This window comes from Lepidochelys kempii, chromosome 23 (genome assembly GCF_965140285.1).
Source record: "Lepidochelys kempii isolate rLepKem1 chromosome 23, rLepKem1.hap1, whole genome shotgun sequence".
Classification (NCBI taxonomy): domain Eukaryota; kingdom Metazoa; phylum Chordata; order Testudines; family Cheloniidae; genus Lepidochelys; species Lepidochelys kempii.
Window position 1 is genome coordinate 1,208,766 of NC_136402.1, and position 19,593 is coordinate 1,228,358.

The 19,593-nt window shown below is 56.8% G+C and overlaps 1 protein-coding gene across 8 annotated transcripts; it reads right to left on the reverse strand.

The window, feature by feature from the left end:
• Positions 1–699: 699 nt before the first annotated feature.
• PLD3 (phospholipase D family member 3) lies at positions 700–18,127 on the reverse strand. Of its 8 annotated transcripts, none has more exons than XM_073322367.1 (13): positions 17,552–17,632; positions 16,885–17,025; positions 12,574–12,753; positions 9,444–9,509; positions 8,402–8,550; positions 7,864–8,047; positions 6,831–6,951; positions 5,933–6,060; positions 4,889–5,089; positions 4,500–4,639; positions 3,747–3,912; positions 2,726–2,825; positions 700–1,609 (listed from the first exon to the last, which is right to left on the reverse strand). In XM_073322367.1, the coding sequence occupies exons 2-13, from the start codon at positions 16,894–16,896 to the stop codon at positions 1,410–1,412; spliced, it is 1,647 nt and encodes a 548-aa protein (XP_073178468.1). In that variant the 5' UTR covers positions 16,897–17,025; positions 17,552–17,632; the 3' UTR covers positions 700–1,409. The 8 variants fall into 8 exon arrangements, with proteins under 8 accessions (XP_073178468.1, XP_073178466.1, XP_073178464.1 ...); XM_073322365.1 differs by lacking the exon at positions 16,885–17,025 and adding an exon at positions 13,713–14,055 and having other exon boundaries at positions 17,552–17,628; XM_073322363.2 differs by lacking the exon at positions 16,885–17,025 and having other exon boundaries at positions 17,552–17,903.
• Between the last annotated feature and the right edge of the window lie 1,466 nt (positions 18,128–19,593).

The following is a 19,593-nucleotide window of genomic DNA, read 5'->3' on the forward strand; positions in this document are numbered from 1 at the left end:
AAGCCGATACAGACTGGTGTGAGTGGGTTATTCTGTTTGTAATGACACTGTGCAATACCCACATGATTAGGATTAAGACATTTGATCATTTGTGGGCCCAGATTACATTAAACTGACACATGAAGGGATTTTTTTGCATATTTTTCCCTCCTGATATCACTGCAGGGCAGAGCAAAGGTTGCGGAGGTGCCTTAACAGTGTATTTCTTATCTGCACCTGTTTGGATTTCTGTGAAGTGTAACATGAGCTGTGAATTGCTGGGGTTCATAATGCTTGGTTTGGGGAGAATTGCAACATCTTTGTGTCCCAGTATGTCCATGCTGCTGCCTCCACGTGCAACAGACCCTTCCAAACACTGCTGCCAAAGCCAGAACGCAGCTACAGAAGCTTCAAAGAGCAGTGACCACTGGGCCAAGGAATCTGCCAGCAAGAACGCTGCGTGCAGGGTTGTGGTAGCCGGGTCGGTCCCAGGATATTAGCCAGACAAGGTGGGTGAGATAATAGCTTTTATTGGACCAACTTGTGTGGTTTTTGGCACTTCTCCAACCCCCCTAATATCACTCAGTCTCCCATAGTCTCCTGGCTGCAAACTACCTGGACAGGAAAGGTGGAGTTACCCCGATATCACGATGGGCCCAGCTAAGAGTTACCTGAACCTCTCTGTGTTAGTCTGTATCCGCAAAAAGAACAGGAGGCACCTTAGAGACTAACAAATTTATTTGAGCATAAGCTTTCGTGAGCTACAGCTCACTTCATCGGATGCCTCTCTGTAGCCTATCTAATCACCATACATAGATCCAGGTGTTAATCATTTTGCTTCATTACAACCTATTGCTTCCAACAGAGCCTCGAGTCATTCTGCGCTCAGAGAGGAAATACGGTACGTTTGAGGAGGGCACTCCACATTTTTCTGACACTGTAAAGATGCTGCATCCCTGCTTTGAGTACAAAATGGAACTCAACCTTTACCTGAGTGTTGTGACCTGCAGCTCCATAGCTGGTGACTTTATTCAAGCCTATCTGCTGTTCTCCCCCTCAAGTTTTCAGCTATTGAGTTAATACTTTCCTTGTTCCTTGCAAGACCATGCTACAGATCCCTGCCTTGCAGTGAATTTTTGGAAGTTCATGGCCTGGCTCAGCTGTTAGTGTTTGAAGGTAGGGTGACCTTGTGTTCCAGAGAGACACCAGGGCTCAAAAAATGATGAATGCCATTGCAGATAAACCAAATGGGTTAGCAAGAAACCAGGTGAACACCGGATATTTCAGGCTCTGGAAGGGACATGTCAACCCCACCATGTTTGCAGTGCTGGGGTGGCCATGTTGCCCTGATGTGTATTCTTGACATGCCGTAGCCAGGTCATTCTGTGATGCCAGGATTTCCTTCCGTCAGTCCTCAGCGGCGTAGCCTCCTAGTGACCTCTGCAGATGTTTTCCCACTGGCCCAAGGTGCTGATGTCCCTGCTGTATTTGGAGTTCCAGTCCCGTTCGAACACAGCCTGGAGTTGTTCCTGCACTGTGAGCTCACCCTGGGCCTTTGCGTCGCACTGGTTCACCACAAGCGCAGATCCTGCAGTTCTGACAAAATAGTCTCCTGACCAGTTGGAGGTACCTTCAGGGAGAAGGAGGAGAGAGCTTATCGCACCTGCCGGCCCAAATGCCGTCATGGCCCTGGCAGCCCTGGGCTCTCCCGTATCGGACACTTCTGTTCTACCAACCCAGGCAGGCCCAAAGAATCTCTTCTGGGTGTGCAGCCTGCCCCAGCATTTCCTGGGTACGCCACCAGCCTGCAATTCTCAGTGAGGTCTCCCTTTCCTCTTGTCCTAACTAAGAACACGCCCTCCCCCCCCGGAGTCCTAGCGGCCCCCCCCGGAGTCCAGCATCACCGCGTGCAGTTGCTGTTCTCCCATGTGCACTGACGGGGAGCACAGACCTGCCATGTGCAGGCCCCTCCGCTGGCTCCCTGTGCGTTTCAGGCTTGAGTTGAAAGCTGCCTACTTTACAGTTAAACTCCTTCACGACCTTGTTCCAGCTGTCCTGACCCTACAGCCCCTGGGCCCGAGTCTCACTCACACAAAGGCCCCTTTAAACCATTCTGGCAGTGTGTAAAAGAGCCTTAAAGCGAGTGGGAAGGGCCCCTGAGCAGCCCCCTTTGTGCGGGTGCCATCCCAGCTGGGGTGGGGCTGGTGTAAGGCGTCTGCCCCGGCCGGTCTCAGCCCCTGGCCTCGGAGTGCGGGCAGAGTGCACAGCACCCGGGCTAGTCTCTGCTCCCCAGAGGCTCTGAGAAGCAGAAAGTAAATGAGAGCAGACTTAGGCCCCTGCAAACTGACACCATTTTAAGGGTCTCTCCCCGCATGCAGGAGCAGAGTAGCTGAGAATCGTACTGCTGGCGTGCCTCTCACTCTGCCCCCCTCCTCGTTCCCCAGGGCCAGCTAGATTCACCTTCTTCCCGCCACCGGCCATGCAAGGGTGGTCTCCTCTGCAGGCAGTCGGAGTGTGCGTGCCGCGCTGCCTCCCCATCTCCTGTCAAATCTTGGCTGGACACATCACGGCCTTTGCCCGCCTAGAGCTCCCGGGCTCTCCCGCGCTCTGGGTTATTTAACTATATTATCCAGTGTGCGGGAAGACGGTTTGTCAGTGAGCCAAGGAGGAAGGATACAGGACGTATTTAATAGTGTTGGTAGGGAGGGGTCAGCAGTGGCAGTTCGATCCTTCAGGCTCTACTCACCGATGTAGGCCACCTTGTCGGTGACCATGTACTTGTTGTGGTTGACTCTTGCATAGGGGATCTCAGCTTGTGTTTCATTGGCTGGAACCGTGAAGAGTCTCTTCAGATGGAAGGGAGGAAAACAAAGACCCCACAGAATGAGTGTCCTAATGCATCAGTGCACTATAAACAGCGGCCATGGAAAGAGTCGCTCTGAACCCATAGCCTGTGGTTTGGAGACGAGGCCTAGGTGGACAAAGCCCTAGGTCCTGATTCTCTGGCCCCTGCACCATGTGCGGTCACTGGCGCCCCTGCAGAGGGAAGGTAAGATGCACCCACCTTGCCCGCTCTTTGTGCTGGTATCCATGGCGGCACAACGCACAGGGCAACAGGAGCGAATCAACCCTTACAATTTGATCCATCTGGTCTCAGCAACACCATGTGTCTCTGGTGCAGCTCACCCAAGAATCCGGCTGCTCTGGAACAGACTGAGCAGATCTGCCCCAAACCGACTCCTAGCCACAGCACTGACCGGGGCTTGCCACCGCCAATTTCTCTGCTGTTTTCCCTGGAAGGTGGGCTCCCCTCACAGCTGCTTCCAGGACAGGCACTCCCAGCTGGGAGTGTGCAGCCGATTTCCCCAGAGAACCTTGCTCAGAAGCAGCACTGAGTGTTCAGCAAGGTTCCTAGTTGGACATGGCCAGGTTGATTTCATGGCTTGGGGAATGAGGAACAATGGTCCCTTTAGCCTCAGCAAGGCCCTTTGGATCCAGCTGGTCTCCTACCACAAATACGATCCTGGAGAAATCTTTCAGGCAAATGCTCCAGCATCCTATAGATGAGGAAACCAGTCCAGACAGGAGCAGTCTCAATGGAGCTCAGGACTACACATGTTAGCTTTAACTGTGGGCTTAAGTGCTTTGCTGGATCAGGGCTTTAGTGACTTGCCAAAAGCCACAAAAAGGGGAATGAGTGTAAGAGGCAAGATCTGAACTCCAGGATTCCTGACCCCTGCTGCTGTGCGAATCGGAGCATTACTCACCACTTCCACACTGTAGTGTGTCCCATTGTCCTGCATAGCAGCCAGAGATTTCAGAAAAGGAAACATGGCTGGCTTGGAGTGCTCCCAGCAGCCAATCAGCAGTCGAATATGGACTTGCCTTTCGTAGGCTGCTTTCCTGAGATGATTATCAATAGTTGGCCAATACCTGGGGAAACAAACAAGGCTTGCCCAGGTGCCTCTCTGAGTTACTAGCTACAGTGGTGGCTGCCCGGTGTCCTTTTAAAGTAACTTTTTCAAATATATTGGCCTGAATTTTCAGAATGAACTAGCAAATTTTGAGTGCCCCATGTGTGATGCCTGAAAGAAAGGGCATCTGATGAAGATCGGGTCCCTTTAGGGCATCTCAATTTGGGCTGCTAAAACCACAGGTCCCTTTTGAAAACGGGGCCCATGGGTTTTACTCTGAGCAATCCTAGCGGTTCCCAGGAGGGAGCGTGGCCGGAAAAAGGTATGGAGCGGATCGGCAGCAGACACAGGAGTGTTAAAGGGAGAAGTCTGAGCAGCACATAGGGCCCAGGAGGAAACAAAGGCTGAGAGACGGGCAGTGGAGGTGGGTAGAGCCTTAAAGGATGAGGATAACACCCCCCTGCCCTTGTTACTGAATTCAACTCGGACACAGCTCATGCCCCAAAATCTCCACTGGCACACACTGCTCAGCGAACTCAGCACAGCCCTGTGCCCAGAGCGGGCTCGGCCTGAGAGCTGCTTCGCAACGGGCCGCTGAGGCGTTACCTCCGGGGGTGCGAGAACTCCATGGTCGGCAGGTAGCTCATCACGGCGATGTGCACGAACTGGCTGGCGGCGTCGATGATGCTGAGCAGTGCATGGAGGTCCTCCGTCCGTCCCTCGGCACACAAGGCTGGCGGGGAGCTCTGGGCACAGCACAGAGGGGTCAAGCTGACAGCTGTACAGCCGGGAAGGAAATTTTCCTTCCATATGCAGCACTGCCTGACTGGTCAGGTGCAACACGGCGGGGTTTAACTCACTTTGAAGCAGCATGTACTGGCCACTGCAGGAGGCAAGCTAACTGACCAGAACAAGGTCTGTTCGGTTACGGCAAATCCTACATGAAACCAATTAGAAGGAGCAGAAGAGGGTTACCCTGACGTGCCTCGACTTACAGAAAGGTACACGCCGGCGTCCGTCCCGTTCAGCTGCACCTCCAGAGGCGTCTCCTTGTTGTATGTGGTGGAGTAATTGGCTGGCCAGGGTGATGGAATGGTGGCGTCCGGCACCCCCAGAACCCAATAGGCTTCAAATATCTTCCCTAAGTCCTTGGCCAAGCAGCTGCAGTTGTAGACAGCTGCACCCAGCTCCTTCACCTGCAGGGCAAGCAGCACAGAACTCTCCGTCACGTGCAGCCCGTTGGCATGAGGAACTCCCAGCGCTGTGATTGTGCAAGCCATGTATTTCTTTGGCTGGAGGTTTCAGGGCCTGTGGGGATGCCTCCCCCCACTTTCTCTCTAGCTACTCTCTCTTTTATTGGCACCCCAAAGAATCTAAGCGACAGCGCTGGCCTTGCCCGTGTCTCTGCTGGCACAAGGCAGGGGCTCATTCTCACACCCCCAGAACAGCCAATCAAATTGGTGCTGGAACCAGTCCACACTGCTCCTGGGGATTTGAAATCCTGGCCCCAGCCCTGGAAATAACATTTTCATGAGGCTACACGGGGGGGCAGGTCTGACCTTGAGCCCTGCGCACTTTGCTACAGAGATGCTTCAATTTTCCTGAGGAAGCGTCTTTGGCAGCCCCCAGGATTCCCATCCACTGCAGGCTTGGGCATGAAGAATCCTAGATGTTTGAGACCAATGCCCCAGTTCTGCAGCGAAGTCCGTGTGGCTGGACTCCTACCATGGCCATTGACATCAGTGGGGTCTGTATGGGGATGGGGTCAGCCTCCGTGCTGCTCTTTGCCAGACTGGGGCCCAAGTCAGTAACAGAGCTGGGACCACGGCCCAGGAGTCCTGGCTTCCAGTTCCTACTCTCCGCACTAAGCGACGCTCCCTCAGCTTTCCCTGCACCCCAGAACCAGCCCCGCCTCAGTCCTAGCTAAGAGCCCGCCCGGCGCCTGCCCCCTCAGGCCGGCAGAACAGGCAGTCAAAGGGACAAGCGTACGTAGCACCCCAGCTCAGGCGAAGACCCCCTTGCCCCTCGGAGGCGTTTACCTGGGTGAGGGAGCGCCAGTCCATGTTAGCGCTGCCAAGGTAGATGTGGGTCTTGTCAACGATCCAGAACTTGGTGTGCAGCACCCCGTCCGTCAGCCTGCGCATGTCGACTTTGCGGACAGCGGCCCCTAGGGTGTGTCAAGGACATGGAGCTCTTTCACGGCCAGGGTCCCGGAATCGGGTCTTCCCTTTGTGCCAAGCGGGACGGTCCCTTCGGAGAGCCGCACAGGCGACAGTGGATCGAACGGGGAGAAACCGTCCAGAGGGGGCCTTGGCGAGCCGTTTCCTGATTCCCCGGGTGTCTTACCGCAGAGCCTCTCGTGACATGGCCAGGCGGTGCCCAGTAGTTCGTTATCAGAGGGCTGCTCCTGGGCGCTGACTGTAAGGACTCGGGGACTAGAACCTGGGTCTACGGTGCTGCAAGAAGTACCGCCCAAGAGACCCTGAGTGACAGTACCCTGCAGCCCTCTGATTGGCCACGTGCCCCTACTGAATCCCAGGGGCTGGCCCAGGAACTTGTCTGGGCAACCACATGGGCCTTGGCCTGCTGCAGTGCCCTCGTCCCCGATCTCCGACCCTGGCCTGACTCTGACCTTGACTCTTGTTTATGGGATCCAGCCTTGTGATTCCTCCAACTCCTGTCCTGGTGGGCAGACCTCAACCCAGTGATGACCGTGAGGCCAGACCGCCTACTCCCCGGTCCCTTACACTGATGGGGCTATGCGGGCTGCTTTGGTGTCAGAACAGCCAAGATACTAAAAAATGCTTATTGAATTTTGGGTCCCCAAAGTGTAACACCACGAAGGGGCCTGATTTTCAGAGGGCAGGTGCTCAGCTCTTTCTGGAAATCAGGCCCCATTGGGGTCTCAGGTTGGGCCCCAGCACTCAGGAATCTCACCGCTCTGCTCCAGTGCTTGGAGGTCGTCCAGGGGCTGCTTCGAGGACGGGCTGCTGACTGCGATTCTCACCAAGACGCCTCGCTGGGGTAACTGCAGCAGTTCTGCCAGGATTTCTTCACCCTGGTTTTTAAAAAGAGCAATTAAAAATGCCAGTAAGTCCAGAGGAGGGACTCTCTGCCAATGCTGCCTCCTCACCAGGTCAAAGTGGGCATGATTCATATGGCGACGTGCCTGTGCCTATATATACAGCCCCATGGGGATCACACTGATGAGGGGAACTTCACCTCTGACTTGTGCCGGCCTCTCCGCATGGGGCAGAGGCTGCGCATTGGGGTTGCTCAAGCTAATTCTGCCTTCACAGCTCACGGTGCTCTCTGTGTGGGAGGGGCGGACTCACTGCATCTCCTTCCAGTCTCGCCCTGGGTTTTTTTCTCTGCCAGAATCCGAGCCAACTCTGATCATGACCCGCTCTGATCTAACCAAAGCCATGAAAGAGGCTTTGCAAAAGGAGGCTCAAGCTCCGGCAAATCAATGTTCCACTCAACAGCCTTCCCTAACTGGCTCCCTTGACGGCCTGGGAAGAGGAACCCGTTACTGGCTGGGTAATTAGACGCTAATTTGGGGGTGGATTTAGCTGATTCGACTGCGGTTTTCTGCCCCAGCAGAGGGACAGCTGGCTCCTGTGCGTTTCACTCGCATTGACACAGTGGTGGCAGAGGGAATGAATCCAGCGGTACCAAGAAGAGTCTCGGCACTCTTCTACAGGCCGGTTTGGAAGTGATGGACTGAAATCGGCACAGATGCAGTTGGATCTGTACAGCGTATTCCTGTACGTTACCATACAATGTCGTCACGTTGGTGCCAGCCCTGCAGGCCAAGGAGCGTTCTGGCCCCATCCACCAAAGCATGTGTGCCTCCCGCTGAGCAGGGGAGCAGTTCCACTGACTTCAGCAGGTTGGCTCCCAGCCTGGAGCCCGAGGCGGGATCAGGCCCTGGCAGGATCCAGCCCCTAATTCAGCTTTTGCTATTTACTTGGTCAGCCGTGGCTTCCTGAGTGTGCGTGTCGTCGTTTGTCAGGGTCCAATAGAAAGATGCGATGTCCAAGCTGCTCTTAGCACCTCTGATCAGATTCCTCCAGGCCTGAAATGTGGATGGGTTCACCGTGCTGTTGTCTTCATACACCATTCCCTCGGGGATGCTTTCCACCAGCACAATCCTAGCAGGGACGACAGCACTGCTAACCTCTGAACTGTCACAAGTTGGGCCCAGCTCATCATGGCCCTGGGCCTCCGGCCGTCACTTACAGCCATGCAAAGTGGGGTGAGGCACAAGAGTGGTGTGTTGCACTGGTGTGTACATGGCTGTGCAAAGTACAGGACGACAATGAACTGGGCCTGTTCTGAGAACATGAATGCGTGGGTGCGAAGGATACTGGGATAGGCGGCGCAGTATTCTGGCAGCGCACGCCACGGGAGAAACGGAGCAGATGGCTGGGGATTGCTAGTGAGCAAAGGCCAAGGCGCCCTGACGTACAATAGTTAAAAAGCCCATGCTTACAATATTCACGCACCTGCAAGGGTCACTGCATGTGTTGTCTGGATCCTGCCCAACGTTCCCTCTTTCCAGAGGGGAACCGAACGGAAAAATGAAGAGACAAGTGAGAACCCCGGCCAAGAGCATGCCCACCAGGATCACGGCCGGCAGGGCACAGCGGGAGTACTGGGGGCGGAAAGAGAGAACGAAATGGAGACGGGCAGGCAGCAACACACGCAGGTTTGAGACAATCAGCTGAAGAGCCAAAGCCTGGGCCTGATTCGCCTTTGCCCCGTGCCTGTGCAGCCATTTACACGAGTGCAAAATGGGTTTGAAATGCTACTGCATCACAGAGCATTTTGCACCCCATACACTGTTTGCACGGGTGTCAATGACCGCACAAGAAGACAATGGTTAGACCCGCAGAGAATAGTTCTGGTCTCACACCAGTGTAAAACTGGTGTGTCTCTAATGTCTTTAATAAAGTTACTCCTGGTTGACTGCAGTGTAAGTAAGAGAAGAATTAGGCCCTCTGATCCCAGGCACTCATTCCTCCTCCCTCATGCCCAGGTGTAGCCAAGTCTGACTGACACAAGACACCTACCCAGGGGGTCATAAACAGGTGCAATGGAATCCAGAGAACACACTGGATGAGATTCTGTGCCCACTTACGCAGGTGTAAATTGGGAGTAAGTCCCCTGAAGCCAAGGGGGCCTGATTCTCAATTGGCAATTGCCGCACCGAAGTCAATGGAACTCTGCTGATCTACACCAGCTGCGGATCTGGCCAAAGAGAGTCGCTCCAGTGCAAATCCGGTGTGAATGGCGAGTGGGGGCTGTGGTCACGGTGCTAATTCTAGAAGTAACCCGTAAGTGTCCCCTGCTCTGGCAGTTCTCAGCGAACACAAGCTGTAAGCTTCACGCCTCTTAAAACCACCCCCGGCAGCGTGATGCAAACATAAGCAGAACCAGCCCAGCATGACAAGGGGAATGCAGAACAAGCGCTTCCTTTATGGGGCCGTTCTGCTGTGCTGACTCCATGGTTTTCTGGCTTAGCTCAGCCCATTGGAGACAACTTACCTTGTGGGAAAGCCGGTTTGGCTGCTCAGATGGCAGGAGCTCTTCCCGGCTCTCTAGAGCGTTCAGCTGTGAGGGGACAAGCAAAGACAGCTGTATGCAGTATCTGAAACAACAGAGCTTTGAAATCTCCCCTGCAGACTGGATGCACCTTGTGCAGTGGGGGCATGCAGGGTGTGGTCTGTGTGTGGGGGGGTGACAGGCCCAGATGAACACAAGTAGTTAGGTTCCTAGCTTTCAGTGGTTTCAGTGGAAGTTAGGAGCCTGACTAAATACTTTTGTGCGTCTGGGCCATAGCTCCTCCCAAGTTGCCATGCATTATTAGATCATATCCTGCAGTCCATGGCGTCCCTGGCGTTTTGCCTGATGCTTGTAAAGTGGCTGGTCCACAGAGGACAACAGCCTACGGCTGCTGCTGACTAAAGAAGTCACTCTTTAGCTCAAGCGGGAGAGGTCTGTACTTTGGTGCAGATGGCCTGTGGTGAGTTGCTATGTAAAGACTGCACAGTACATCTCTTTGGTGCAAATCGAACCACTGGTCTGGTTCACTTTATGAGGAGCGCACCTATCTCACTCATTTCACTGAGAGCAGAATGTGGTGTGTACAATGATGGGGAAACAGAGGATTCTGTTTCCTTTCAGATCCAAGGGAGAAGAAAGACAGTTCTGCAATTCACCCCATGCACCAATGACTTTGTATTGTGATGGGGCAAGGCCCGATGGCTATAGAAAAGTCGTGGGAGATAGATATATTAGCTCCAGGCTAAACAAATCCCTGGTACCAGGATAAGTGAAATGGCAGCTGCTCCAGGTCAATTAAGACACCTGGGGCCAATTAAGAACTTTCCAGAAGGCAGGGCGAACGCTAGGACACCTAGCTGGGGCTGGCTGAAACTAGTTTAAAAGCCTCCCAGTCAGTCAGGTGGGTGTGCACGTCAGGAGCTGTGGGAGGAAGTCGTGCTGTTGGAGAGGCTGAGCAGTACACACCATGTCAGGCACAAGGAAGGAGGCCCTGAGGTAAGGGTGAAGTGGAGCTTGAGGAAGTGGGGGCTGCTGCAGGGGAAGTAGCCCAGGGAATTGTATGTGTCATGTTTCTAAAAGGTCAGCTACCATAGCTGATACTATTAGGGTCCCTGGGCTGGAGCCTGGAGTAGAGGGTGGGCCCGGGCTTCCCCCTTCTCCCCCTCCCCCGATTAATCACTGAGACTGGGAGACAACAGCGACTGTGCAAGGGAGGATAACTTCTCCTCACCTCCCTCGCTGGCTTATGATGAAAACGGCTCAGTAGACTGTGACCCTTGTCTCTAGAGAAAGAAGGATTACGTGGAGGGTCACAGTGAGCCTCTGAGGGTAGCGAAATCCGCCAGGAAACGCGGGACCCACGGAGACAAGGACAGAGCTTTGTCACAGTATGGAAACAGCCCATTTGCTTTGGGGACTAATTGCAATCACAAGCCTGGGCTGGCAGTGGCTGAAAAGAATAAAGCGCGTTCACATTTTGCCTTGTAACCTTTGGCCTTCCTCTGTTGGTTTTTTCCACTGTTGGGTTTTAGTGTCCCAGATGCTCTCAGGGAGAACCTAACCCAGGGGCTCTGTGCAGGTTCAGCTGAGGGAAGATTCCAGAGCAAGGCCTCCCGGGCCTTTGAGTGAGCATTTTACTATCACAGCCAAACATTAAGAGCAGGGGTGGGCAAACTTTTTGGTCCAAGGGCCACATCTGGCTATGGAAATTGTATGGCGGGCCATGAATGCTCACAAAATTCAGGGTTGGGGTGCAGAAGGGCGAGAGGGCTCTGGCTGGGGGTGTGGGCTCTGGGGTGGGGCCAGACATTAGGAGTTCAGAGTGCGGGCTGGGGCAGGGGGTTGGGGGAAGGGCTCTGGCTGGAGGTGTGGGCTCTGGGATGGGGTTGGGGGATTAGGAGTGCAGGAGGTTGCTGTGGGCTGGGACAGAGGTGTTCGGAGGGTGGGAGGGGGATCAGGGCAGGGGGTTGGGGTGCAGGAGGGGGGCAAGGGGGCACGCTCCAGGCGGCGCTTACCTTAAGCAGCTCCCAGAAGTAGTGGCATGTCCCCTCTCCAGCTCCTACACGTTGGGACAGCCAGGGGGCTCTGCACACTGCCCTGTCCACAGGTGCCACCCCTGCAGCTCCCATTGGCTGCGGTTCCCGGCCAATGGGAGCTGCGGGGGCAGTGCTTGGGGCAGGGGGAGTGTGGGGAGCCCCCCGGCTGCCCTACATGTAGGAGCTGGAGGGGGGACATGCCGCTGCTTCTGGGAGCCTCACAGAGTGGGGCAAGCCCCCAACCCCACTCCCCAGCTGGAGCGGGGCAAGCCCTGGACCCCGTTCCCCGGCGGGAGCTCAAGGGCCAGATTAAAATGTCTGGAGGGCCGGATGTGGCCCTGGGCCGTACTTTGCCCATCCCTGCATTAAGGATACCTGGCAAAATTATCTCCTCAGCTCAAATCTCAGTCCTGCTATTTTGCTGGGAATTTGGCCACTGGCCCCTTTTGTAAGGGTCTGGGGGTCTAGAACCCAGGCTTGTGGGAACCTGGGTAACTGATGCACCACATTGCCTCTGGGGAGCTCAGCGAAGTGATGTCCACCAATTACTGGAGGGTGAGGCAGAGCGACGTTACCCTGGGGCTGCCCAATTCAGCCGCACTCGCCGGGTAAACCAGAAGTTCCCGAGCAGCAAAGCTGACCCCGGCTTGCTGCTGCTGCAGACCTCATCTTGGACCCTGCCTCTTCCCTTCGACCCTGGCCCAGGCCCAGCTGCCTCCGTCCCAGCCATTACCCCTGGCTGGAGAACGCACCACGAATGCATGTGGATGCCCCTGTTCTATGGAGGGCTGAGAGCAAGCTAGATTCAGGCCGGGTAGATGCTTCTGCTCCATGGCCCCTGGCTGCTCCAGTCCTCAGAGCTGCCTCCGGCCAGAGCACCAACACAGCCCTGTTCAGGAAAACGCGGAAGCAGGGTAATGTTGCTGCAGAATCCTAGGGCACGGCAGCCCTCAGGCATCTGCCAGGCTCCTCCTGGGTTAATCGCAGACCGAGGGACGTATGTTGGGGCTCAGCATTTCCCTACCCTCACGCATGTATACAAAGAACAGGATAAAGAGACCCCAAGGCATTCTCACCTGAGCCCACACAGACTTGGGACCGTCCCGAGCGCAGCCAACGGCAGGGACCAAGGAGGAGACGCAGCGTTCGTGTCCGTTTCTAAGGCAGACCTTGTTGGGGGTCACAGAGGGCTTCATTTTCCCAGAATCTCGTAGGGCCAGGGTTGAGTCACGCAGCAGGAGAACGAACCAGCAAACCTGGGAAAGGCCAAATGGGAGCAGAACATGATTTCACTGGAGTTACACCTCACTTAAGCCAGCGGGAGTGAGATCAGAATCGGGTCCTGCTGGATTATACTCGAGAAGGTGACTGGCTGTAAGTAACCCTGTGACCGCCACATGGATTCTCTCCGCGATTCCAGGGCAAACGTGATCCGCTCACCAGTGAGAGGGGTGTCCATTGCCAACTCCCCCTGCGAGCCAGAACCACAGCTGGTTTCTTTCTCCCTTCCACACCCTCCTTAGCGCTACGGATTCGGCACTCCGGCCTGGGCTGGCATTTCTGTGGCTGCTCTGTGAGCGCTGGGGGGAAAAGGGGGACAGCTGCGCTGGGGCCTGGAGCTCAGGGCCCCCCCTCTACAAATGTCTGTCCCTGGGTGAAACAGGATGGCACCCCAGCGAACAGGGCTTGGCTGCTAGCGCTGGGCAGTAACCTGGGTTTTGCCATGACAGCAGCTGTGGCTCTGAGCAGAACCGTGGGCAGTTCCCGGCTGCGCTGTGCTTGCCGCGGTCTGGGAACCTTTCTTCCTGCCCGTGAAGCCCCTGGCCTGCTCTCCTTTGTCCCGGGTGAGTCACTCGTAACACACACACTTTCCTAGATTTCCTAGCCCCGGCCTCTGAGCCCCCAAGCCAGCTGGGAGGGCCCGAGCAGGCACCCGCTAGCAAGCTGCCAGGTTGAGTTAGTCACACGCTCCCCTAGGCAGAACCCAAACCCAGGACCTGCGGCGTTCGGATCGGGCTTTAAAGCCAGAGGTCCTCAGCTAGAGTCAGCGGTTCCGCTCCTGTGAAGTTAAGACGTGCCCCAGCCGAGGCTGTGGCCTATAAAGTCTGGGTGGGCCTGAAATTAGGAAAAAGTCACTGGGCTATCCATCCCCGCCCACCCCCAGCGACCTGTCTCGCCATTCCCTGCACCCCGGCCGTTCAGCCCCGACACATACCGCTTCCCTCACTAGCGAGCGGCCCCTCCTCTCCCAGCTGCCTGTCCCCAGGTTCTTCTCTCCTCGCACGCCCAGCGTACGCAGCAGGACGTGGTTTTCTGACCCAGCCACTCCTGCGGCAGGCACAGTGCATGGGCGCTGAGCGCCTCCCCCACCTCTCGGTTCCGCCGCAGACAGTCGCTGCCCCAGGAATCGCAGGGTGCCGAATTCCCACCCAGGCATCGCCCTCCCTGCCCCAGGCCTCGTGGCTTCTGGGCTGGATGTCACAAGGGCGTGCGTCGTGGGTCACAAGGCTGGAGACACCGGCATGGGGGAGGCTGTCGTGTGTCTTGCAAGCTGGGGACTTGGGCAATGAGAAAGAAGGAAGGAGGTTTCACTGCAGGAGTGGTCAGGTAGCACATTCAGGGCTGTGACGCTTGCCTGCAGAGGTCAGGAAAGACCTTTCCCCCGCCCCCACATAAAGGTGGTGGCAAAGTCTCTAATGACCCCTTGCTAGCCCACATCAGACCCAGTGCTCCATCCTTCTCCTCTTTGCCTTTCACACCATCAGCCCTGCTCTTCTGGAAATCTTGTCCCCCCTTGGCTTCAGAGACTCTGTCCCGTCCTGGATCCGCCCCCTCCTCCAACTTCCTGTGGGGTTTCCACAGAGCTCTGTCCTGGGTCCCCGTTTCTTCTCCCTTTACACCTTATCTCTGGGCCATCTCATCTACACACCTCAGTTCAGCTACCGTCTCACTGACCTACCTCTCACCTTCTGTCCAAACTGAAATCTCAGCCTGTCTCTGTGAGATCTCCTCGTGGAGGTCCAGCTGGCAGATCAAGCTCCGCATGGCTAAAACCGCTCTTCATCTTCCCCGTCCAAGTCCTCCCTGTTACCCCCATTCTTGCTCACGGTGGACAACCCCACCATGATGCCTGTCACTCCGGCTCCTAACCTGGGCATCCCCTTTGACTTGGGCCTCTCTCTAGGTCCTCACATCCAGGGTAGATCAAAACTTTGCCCACTCTTTCTGCAGAACATCTCCAAGATCTGGCCTCTCCTCTCCATCCGCACAGCTAACTCTCTCAGCCAGGCCTTCCTCATTGCGGCTGGATTGCCGCAAACTCCTTCTCTCTGGGCTTGACCCGTGCAATCTTCCCCCCCACGCCCATTCAGAGAGTGGCTGCAAAGAGATTGTCCAGCCTGTGGCTTTGACTGCATCACCCTCCCTTTGCGAGTCTTTGCTTTCAGGGCTCTCCATGGACTATCCCCACCCTACCTCTCCTCACTCGTTAGATGCCGACTCCTGGCTCCCATCAGCCCAGACCCCCAGCCTCCATCTCCAACTTGTTAAATGTGCAAACTTGCCCCTTTGTGCTTTCTCTGCTCCTGCCCCTTGTATTGGGGAGGCGCGTCTATAAACATTGGCCCAGCTCCCTCCTCGTCCTCCTGCACCCGCCAGGAAGCACTCCTTTGCCGGGACTCCTTCACAGCAGTTAGGCCGCTGGTGGGCCGAGGCCCCTGCCCCTCAGGCCCATTGAAACAGTCTCCTGGTTTCCTGTGCTCCCCCTCGGTCTCCATCCGCTGACCTGTGTCTAATGATTGTCAGCAGTTTGGGGCAGGGACCATTTTCTGGGTGTGTTTGTTCAGTGCCTGGCCCAGCGGGGGCCTGCGGCTCCTGGGCGCTACCCTAATAAATCCCAATGCTGCTCCCTGTAGTATCCAGCCATGGAATTCCCTCACTGCAGCGAGTCCTTAGCCCCGTGGGAACGACCCGGTCTCCTTGCCCCGGTGCTGACGCGCTCAGCTCCGTCTCTCCGGGTTTGTGGCCATTTCTCCTCAGCGTATCCCCCGCTCGCTCTCTTACTCCTTTTCATTCTCTCTCCATCCCCACTCCCCCGGCTCCACTCTGCCAGCCCCTCCCGCAAAATCTACACACTGCTGGCCCGCGGCCTCTGTCCCGGGAAGCCGAGGAGAGAAGCTGGGGCTGGCCAAGGTAGCCATTGAGCGCAAGGTCTCTGGGGGCCTGGGGAACGTAGATCTCCATCTGTGCAGCCTGGCGTCCTGCCCTGGTGGCTGTGCCCTGGCAGGCCTGGCGGGACTTTGCCTCCAGAATGGGACGAGAGCCCAGCAAAGATCCTGCTGAACCTGTTCTCTTGCAAAACTTCCTACAGAACAACTGAGAGGAAACACGCTCAGCTCCTTGGCCCTCCAACAGCCTGGCACGTCCCCAACCTGCTTTACCAGCCGTCCCCAACGTGTCTTCCCAGCCAGCCTCCAGCTGCCCTCACTGGCATGCACTGACTAGCCTTGTCCCCATTTCACAACCGGGAAAACTGAGGCAGAGAGGAGTGAGCAAAGAGAGACAGGCCGCCTGATAGTCATGTTAATAAACCTGTAAGGTCGTCAGATACCATGATGCTGGGCTCAGCAGAAGAAGCTAAATGGCCTTGGTTAATACAGTGTAGTTGCAGCCGTGTGGGTCCCAGGATATAACAGAGACAAGGGGGGAGGTAATAGCTTTTATTGGACCAACTTCTGGGTGGCTTGAACGCTTGCTGCTCTCCCCAACAGAACTTGATCCAATAAATGATCCTACCTCACCCACCTGGTCTCTCTGGATTAGCTGAAGTGAGTTATCGAAGGTCAAGAAGTGGCAGACCAAGACTACAACCCAGGTATCCTGGCAGCCCCCAGTCCGACTTCCTAAGCACCAGACCACCCTTCACTCTCAGAGCTAGGAACTGACCCCGAGATTCCTGGCTCCTGGTCCGCTGCTCTAGCCACTAGGGAACCCTACTTCTCCAAAGCCAACACCGAATGAACAGCTGGTGACTTTCCCCAAGAGTCACCAGCCGGTTCCTAAGAATAATTCACACTGCGAGCCGGCCCCTCAGCTGGCACAAACTGAGGTCGCTCCCTGGATTTCAGCGGAGCGCTGCTGATTTACACAGCTGAGGATCCGATGCTCTGTTTCCACTTCTCCAATTCAGGTCCTGAAGAAACACAGAACACACGGCCTCCATGAGCACCAGGGCGGGTTGTTACTGTTGCGAGATTTCCCTGTGCTGAAAATGCCATGTCAGGGTGAGTTCGTATCAACACAGCGTGTCCGGTTTACATGAACATGCCGTACCGTCGGCCACCATACCCACAGGCACCGGGTGCTGCGGGCCCTGATTCGGCGCTCACCGACATCAACATGGCTCTCCATTGACTTCAGCGTGAGCTGGGGCAGGTCCCACAACAGCCAGGTGGCCTTCACGACTCTAGATGGGTCAGTTGCTCTACAAAGTCTGCAACTTCCAGGATTCAGGGTCTCTGACGTCCGGGCTGCAGAGGGACAGATGAAAATCCCCGGTGGCTTTGCTGTACTTTCTGCTGCTCTGATGCGCTGTTTATCCAGGACAGGAGAGCAGCGTCCGGTCCTCGCCCTGGCCCATTTGTAGCGACAGGCCAGGCGTGCTCCTGGCAGGTTAGCTGTTCCCTCGGGGTTCACCGTCTCCACGTCCCAGTGATGGGGGGGCCGGTGGCAGGAGTCCAGCTGTGTGTTTCCTGGGGGAGCCATAGCTGCAGGGTTTTGATGCCGGAGCTGGGCCCGAGAGCCAGCCGGCGTGGGCATCGTGCCAGGCTCCTGCTCTGGGTGGGCTGCCCCACACCTCCCGCCACGCCTGGCACTGCTGACCCCTCTTTGCACGGGTGGCACTGAGGACACAAGGTGCAGGGCACCCGTGCCTCAGGTCCTGGAGGGTTTGCCTCCCGAGCCCCCCCAGAATAGTCCTGTGGGCCTTACCCACAGCGCCCCCCTCCGCCAAGGTCCCGCTCCCCGGCCCAGCCCTGGCCCCGCTGCCCCACCTACCTGCAGGAGCAGCGGTTCCCACGCTCCCTCCGGCTGGGTCCCCTCGGCGCCCGGCGCGCAGCAGGTCGAAGCCCGGGCCCTGGAGAGGAGACAGCGGCCTTCCCCCGCCCAGGGGTGGAGCCTCGGCCGCCCTCCAGCCTGCCCCTCCTGCGGGCGGGCTCCCCGGCCCGGGCCGGGAGCTGTGTCTTCCCTGCCCCCGCCCGGAAACCCCCCGAGCCGGCGCCGGTGCACCGGGGGCGCGGGACCCGCTTTGCATCGCTGCGCTCTGCCCCGGCCACCCCCGGCCATCGGCAGCGGTTCCTGGGCGGCACTGGGGGGTGCGGGACGGGGGGGGGCTTTCGGGAAGGCGCTGGGCACTGACTCGGCCGGTCTGGTTCAATGCCTGCCTCTGCCCCTGACACCGCATCTCCCTGGGCCTCAGTTTCCCCGTCTGTAGCAGAGGGAATCATCCTTCCTTTCTCCCCCCCTTAGGCTGTCTGGGCTAGTTAGACCATCCCCCACCCTGTCTGTGCAGCAGCCGGCACAATGCGGGCCTGATCCCAGCTCGGGGCCCAGCCGGTCCACCGTAATTCAAGTACTAACGATCTACATAGACCACTGCTCTCTCCTTCTTCGCTGGCTGAGTTACAGTTGGGCCTAGGAGCCCCTTGCGCCCGGTGCTGTACAGACCCAGGACAAAAGGACACTCTGAGTATTAGTCAAGAGATGGCAGCTGGATCCTGGCAGGCGGGAGAGCACGAGGGAATGAGACGATGCTGGCCAGCACCCAGGCAGGGCTCTCAGCCCACCGGCCACCTAGCCGCTGTCAAGTTTTTTCTGGGCAAAGGAGGCTGCTTTGCAGAGCTGTACGAGGAGGAGCGACACCGGAGAAAGCGCGAAGGGGTTGTTTGAACTCTCGACAGGCGGGCAATGGAGGCTGGTGTCCTGGGCCGATGGGAGGATGCTAGACGGAGCCTGAGACAACGGCCTGCCTGGGTCAGTCGGCTGGTGTGGTCCCCTGACCCAAATGAACAGAGCGAGCTCTTTCCCACTGGGATTACCGTTAAGAACTGATTGCAGTAGCACGAAGGGATCATGGCCCCAGCACGCCGGGCGTAGGCCGCTGTCTCCCAGGGAGGAACGCGCAGCCGGTCCCACCGTTTGTGCTGTTTGACCCAGTCCAAGTGATGACTGGGCTCACTTCGTAACTTCGGCACCGGGCGATTATTGGGCATAGCTCAGGAAGCAGCGCACCCAAATCTGCTCTGGGTTTGGACTGAGCAATGACTACAGCACCGGGGACTAAGCAAGACCTGGGGAGTCAGGATTTGACCCAGCAACTCCGGGTCACACCCACAGCAAGCCAAGTTATAGGAAAGAGATCTTTACTGAGCATTGCACCGAGGCCGGTGTCACGCAGTGAGAGGCCTGCGTTGGTCTGGTAGCCCCAGGGCCCAGCTTGCATTCCTTCCTGGGCCCTTGGGTATCACACCAAAGTAGCCAGGTCTCCCTTGAAACTGGCCCCTCTTTTCCCAGCCCCACCCATCATGTGACACTCCCAACCCCCATGGGTGCATGTCACTTGCCTTCACAAAACCCGGCCCCCCCATCAGGGCCCCCTGAGCAGAGAGGGTGAGGGCTGGATGAGCCATGGAGGCATCCCAGCCCCCCCAAGCTTGTGGCGTCCAGGGATGACATGGGAACTGAACTGAGCCATGCAACAGGAACAGTTTAGTCTGGATTCAAACCAGCACCCTTGAGGTGAATGGACCAACACTTCTGAGCCGGCCAGGGCCCTCCTGTCAGACAGAAGTAGGCAGGATTTATGGACCCCCAACTTTCCTTCCAGGTCAGAGGCCAGGGCCTCAGCTGGTATCAATCAATATGGTTCCATTGCGGCCAACAGCGTGCGGAGTCTGCGGCCACCATGTGAACTGCACAGTCTCAGATTTGAAGCCAAACGGGAAGGGACCATTAGAGTCTCCTGATCTGACTCCTGCAGCCGGCTGGAGCACCGAGCTCTGTAGCCCGGCGTGAGGCTGTTTTTTTGTATGGTTGCTCCC

What these genes read in the sequence shown, in the direction of transcription:
- PLD3 (XM_073322363.2), bottom strand. Translation starts at nt 17,839, where the DNA reads ATGGCCGGGGGTGGCCGGGGCAGAGCGCAGCGATGCAAAGCGGGTCCC. An exon ending in GGGAACCGCTGCTCCTGCAG is followed by an intron (nt 12,754 to 17,551) that starts GTAGGTGGGGCA and finishes GGCCTTTCCCAG; the next exon opens with GTTTGCTGGTTCGTTCTCCT. An exon ending in GAGTTCTCGCACCCCCGGAG is followed by an intron (nt 3,913 to 4,499) that starts GTAACGCCTCAG and finishes TTGTTTCCCCAG; the next exon opens with GTATTGGCCAACTATTGATA.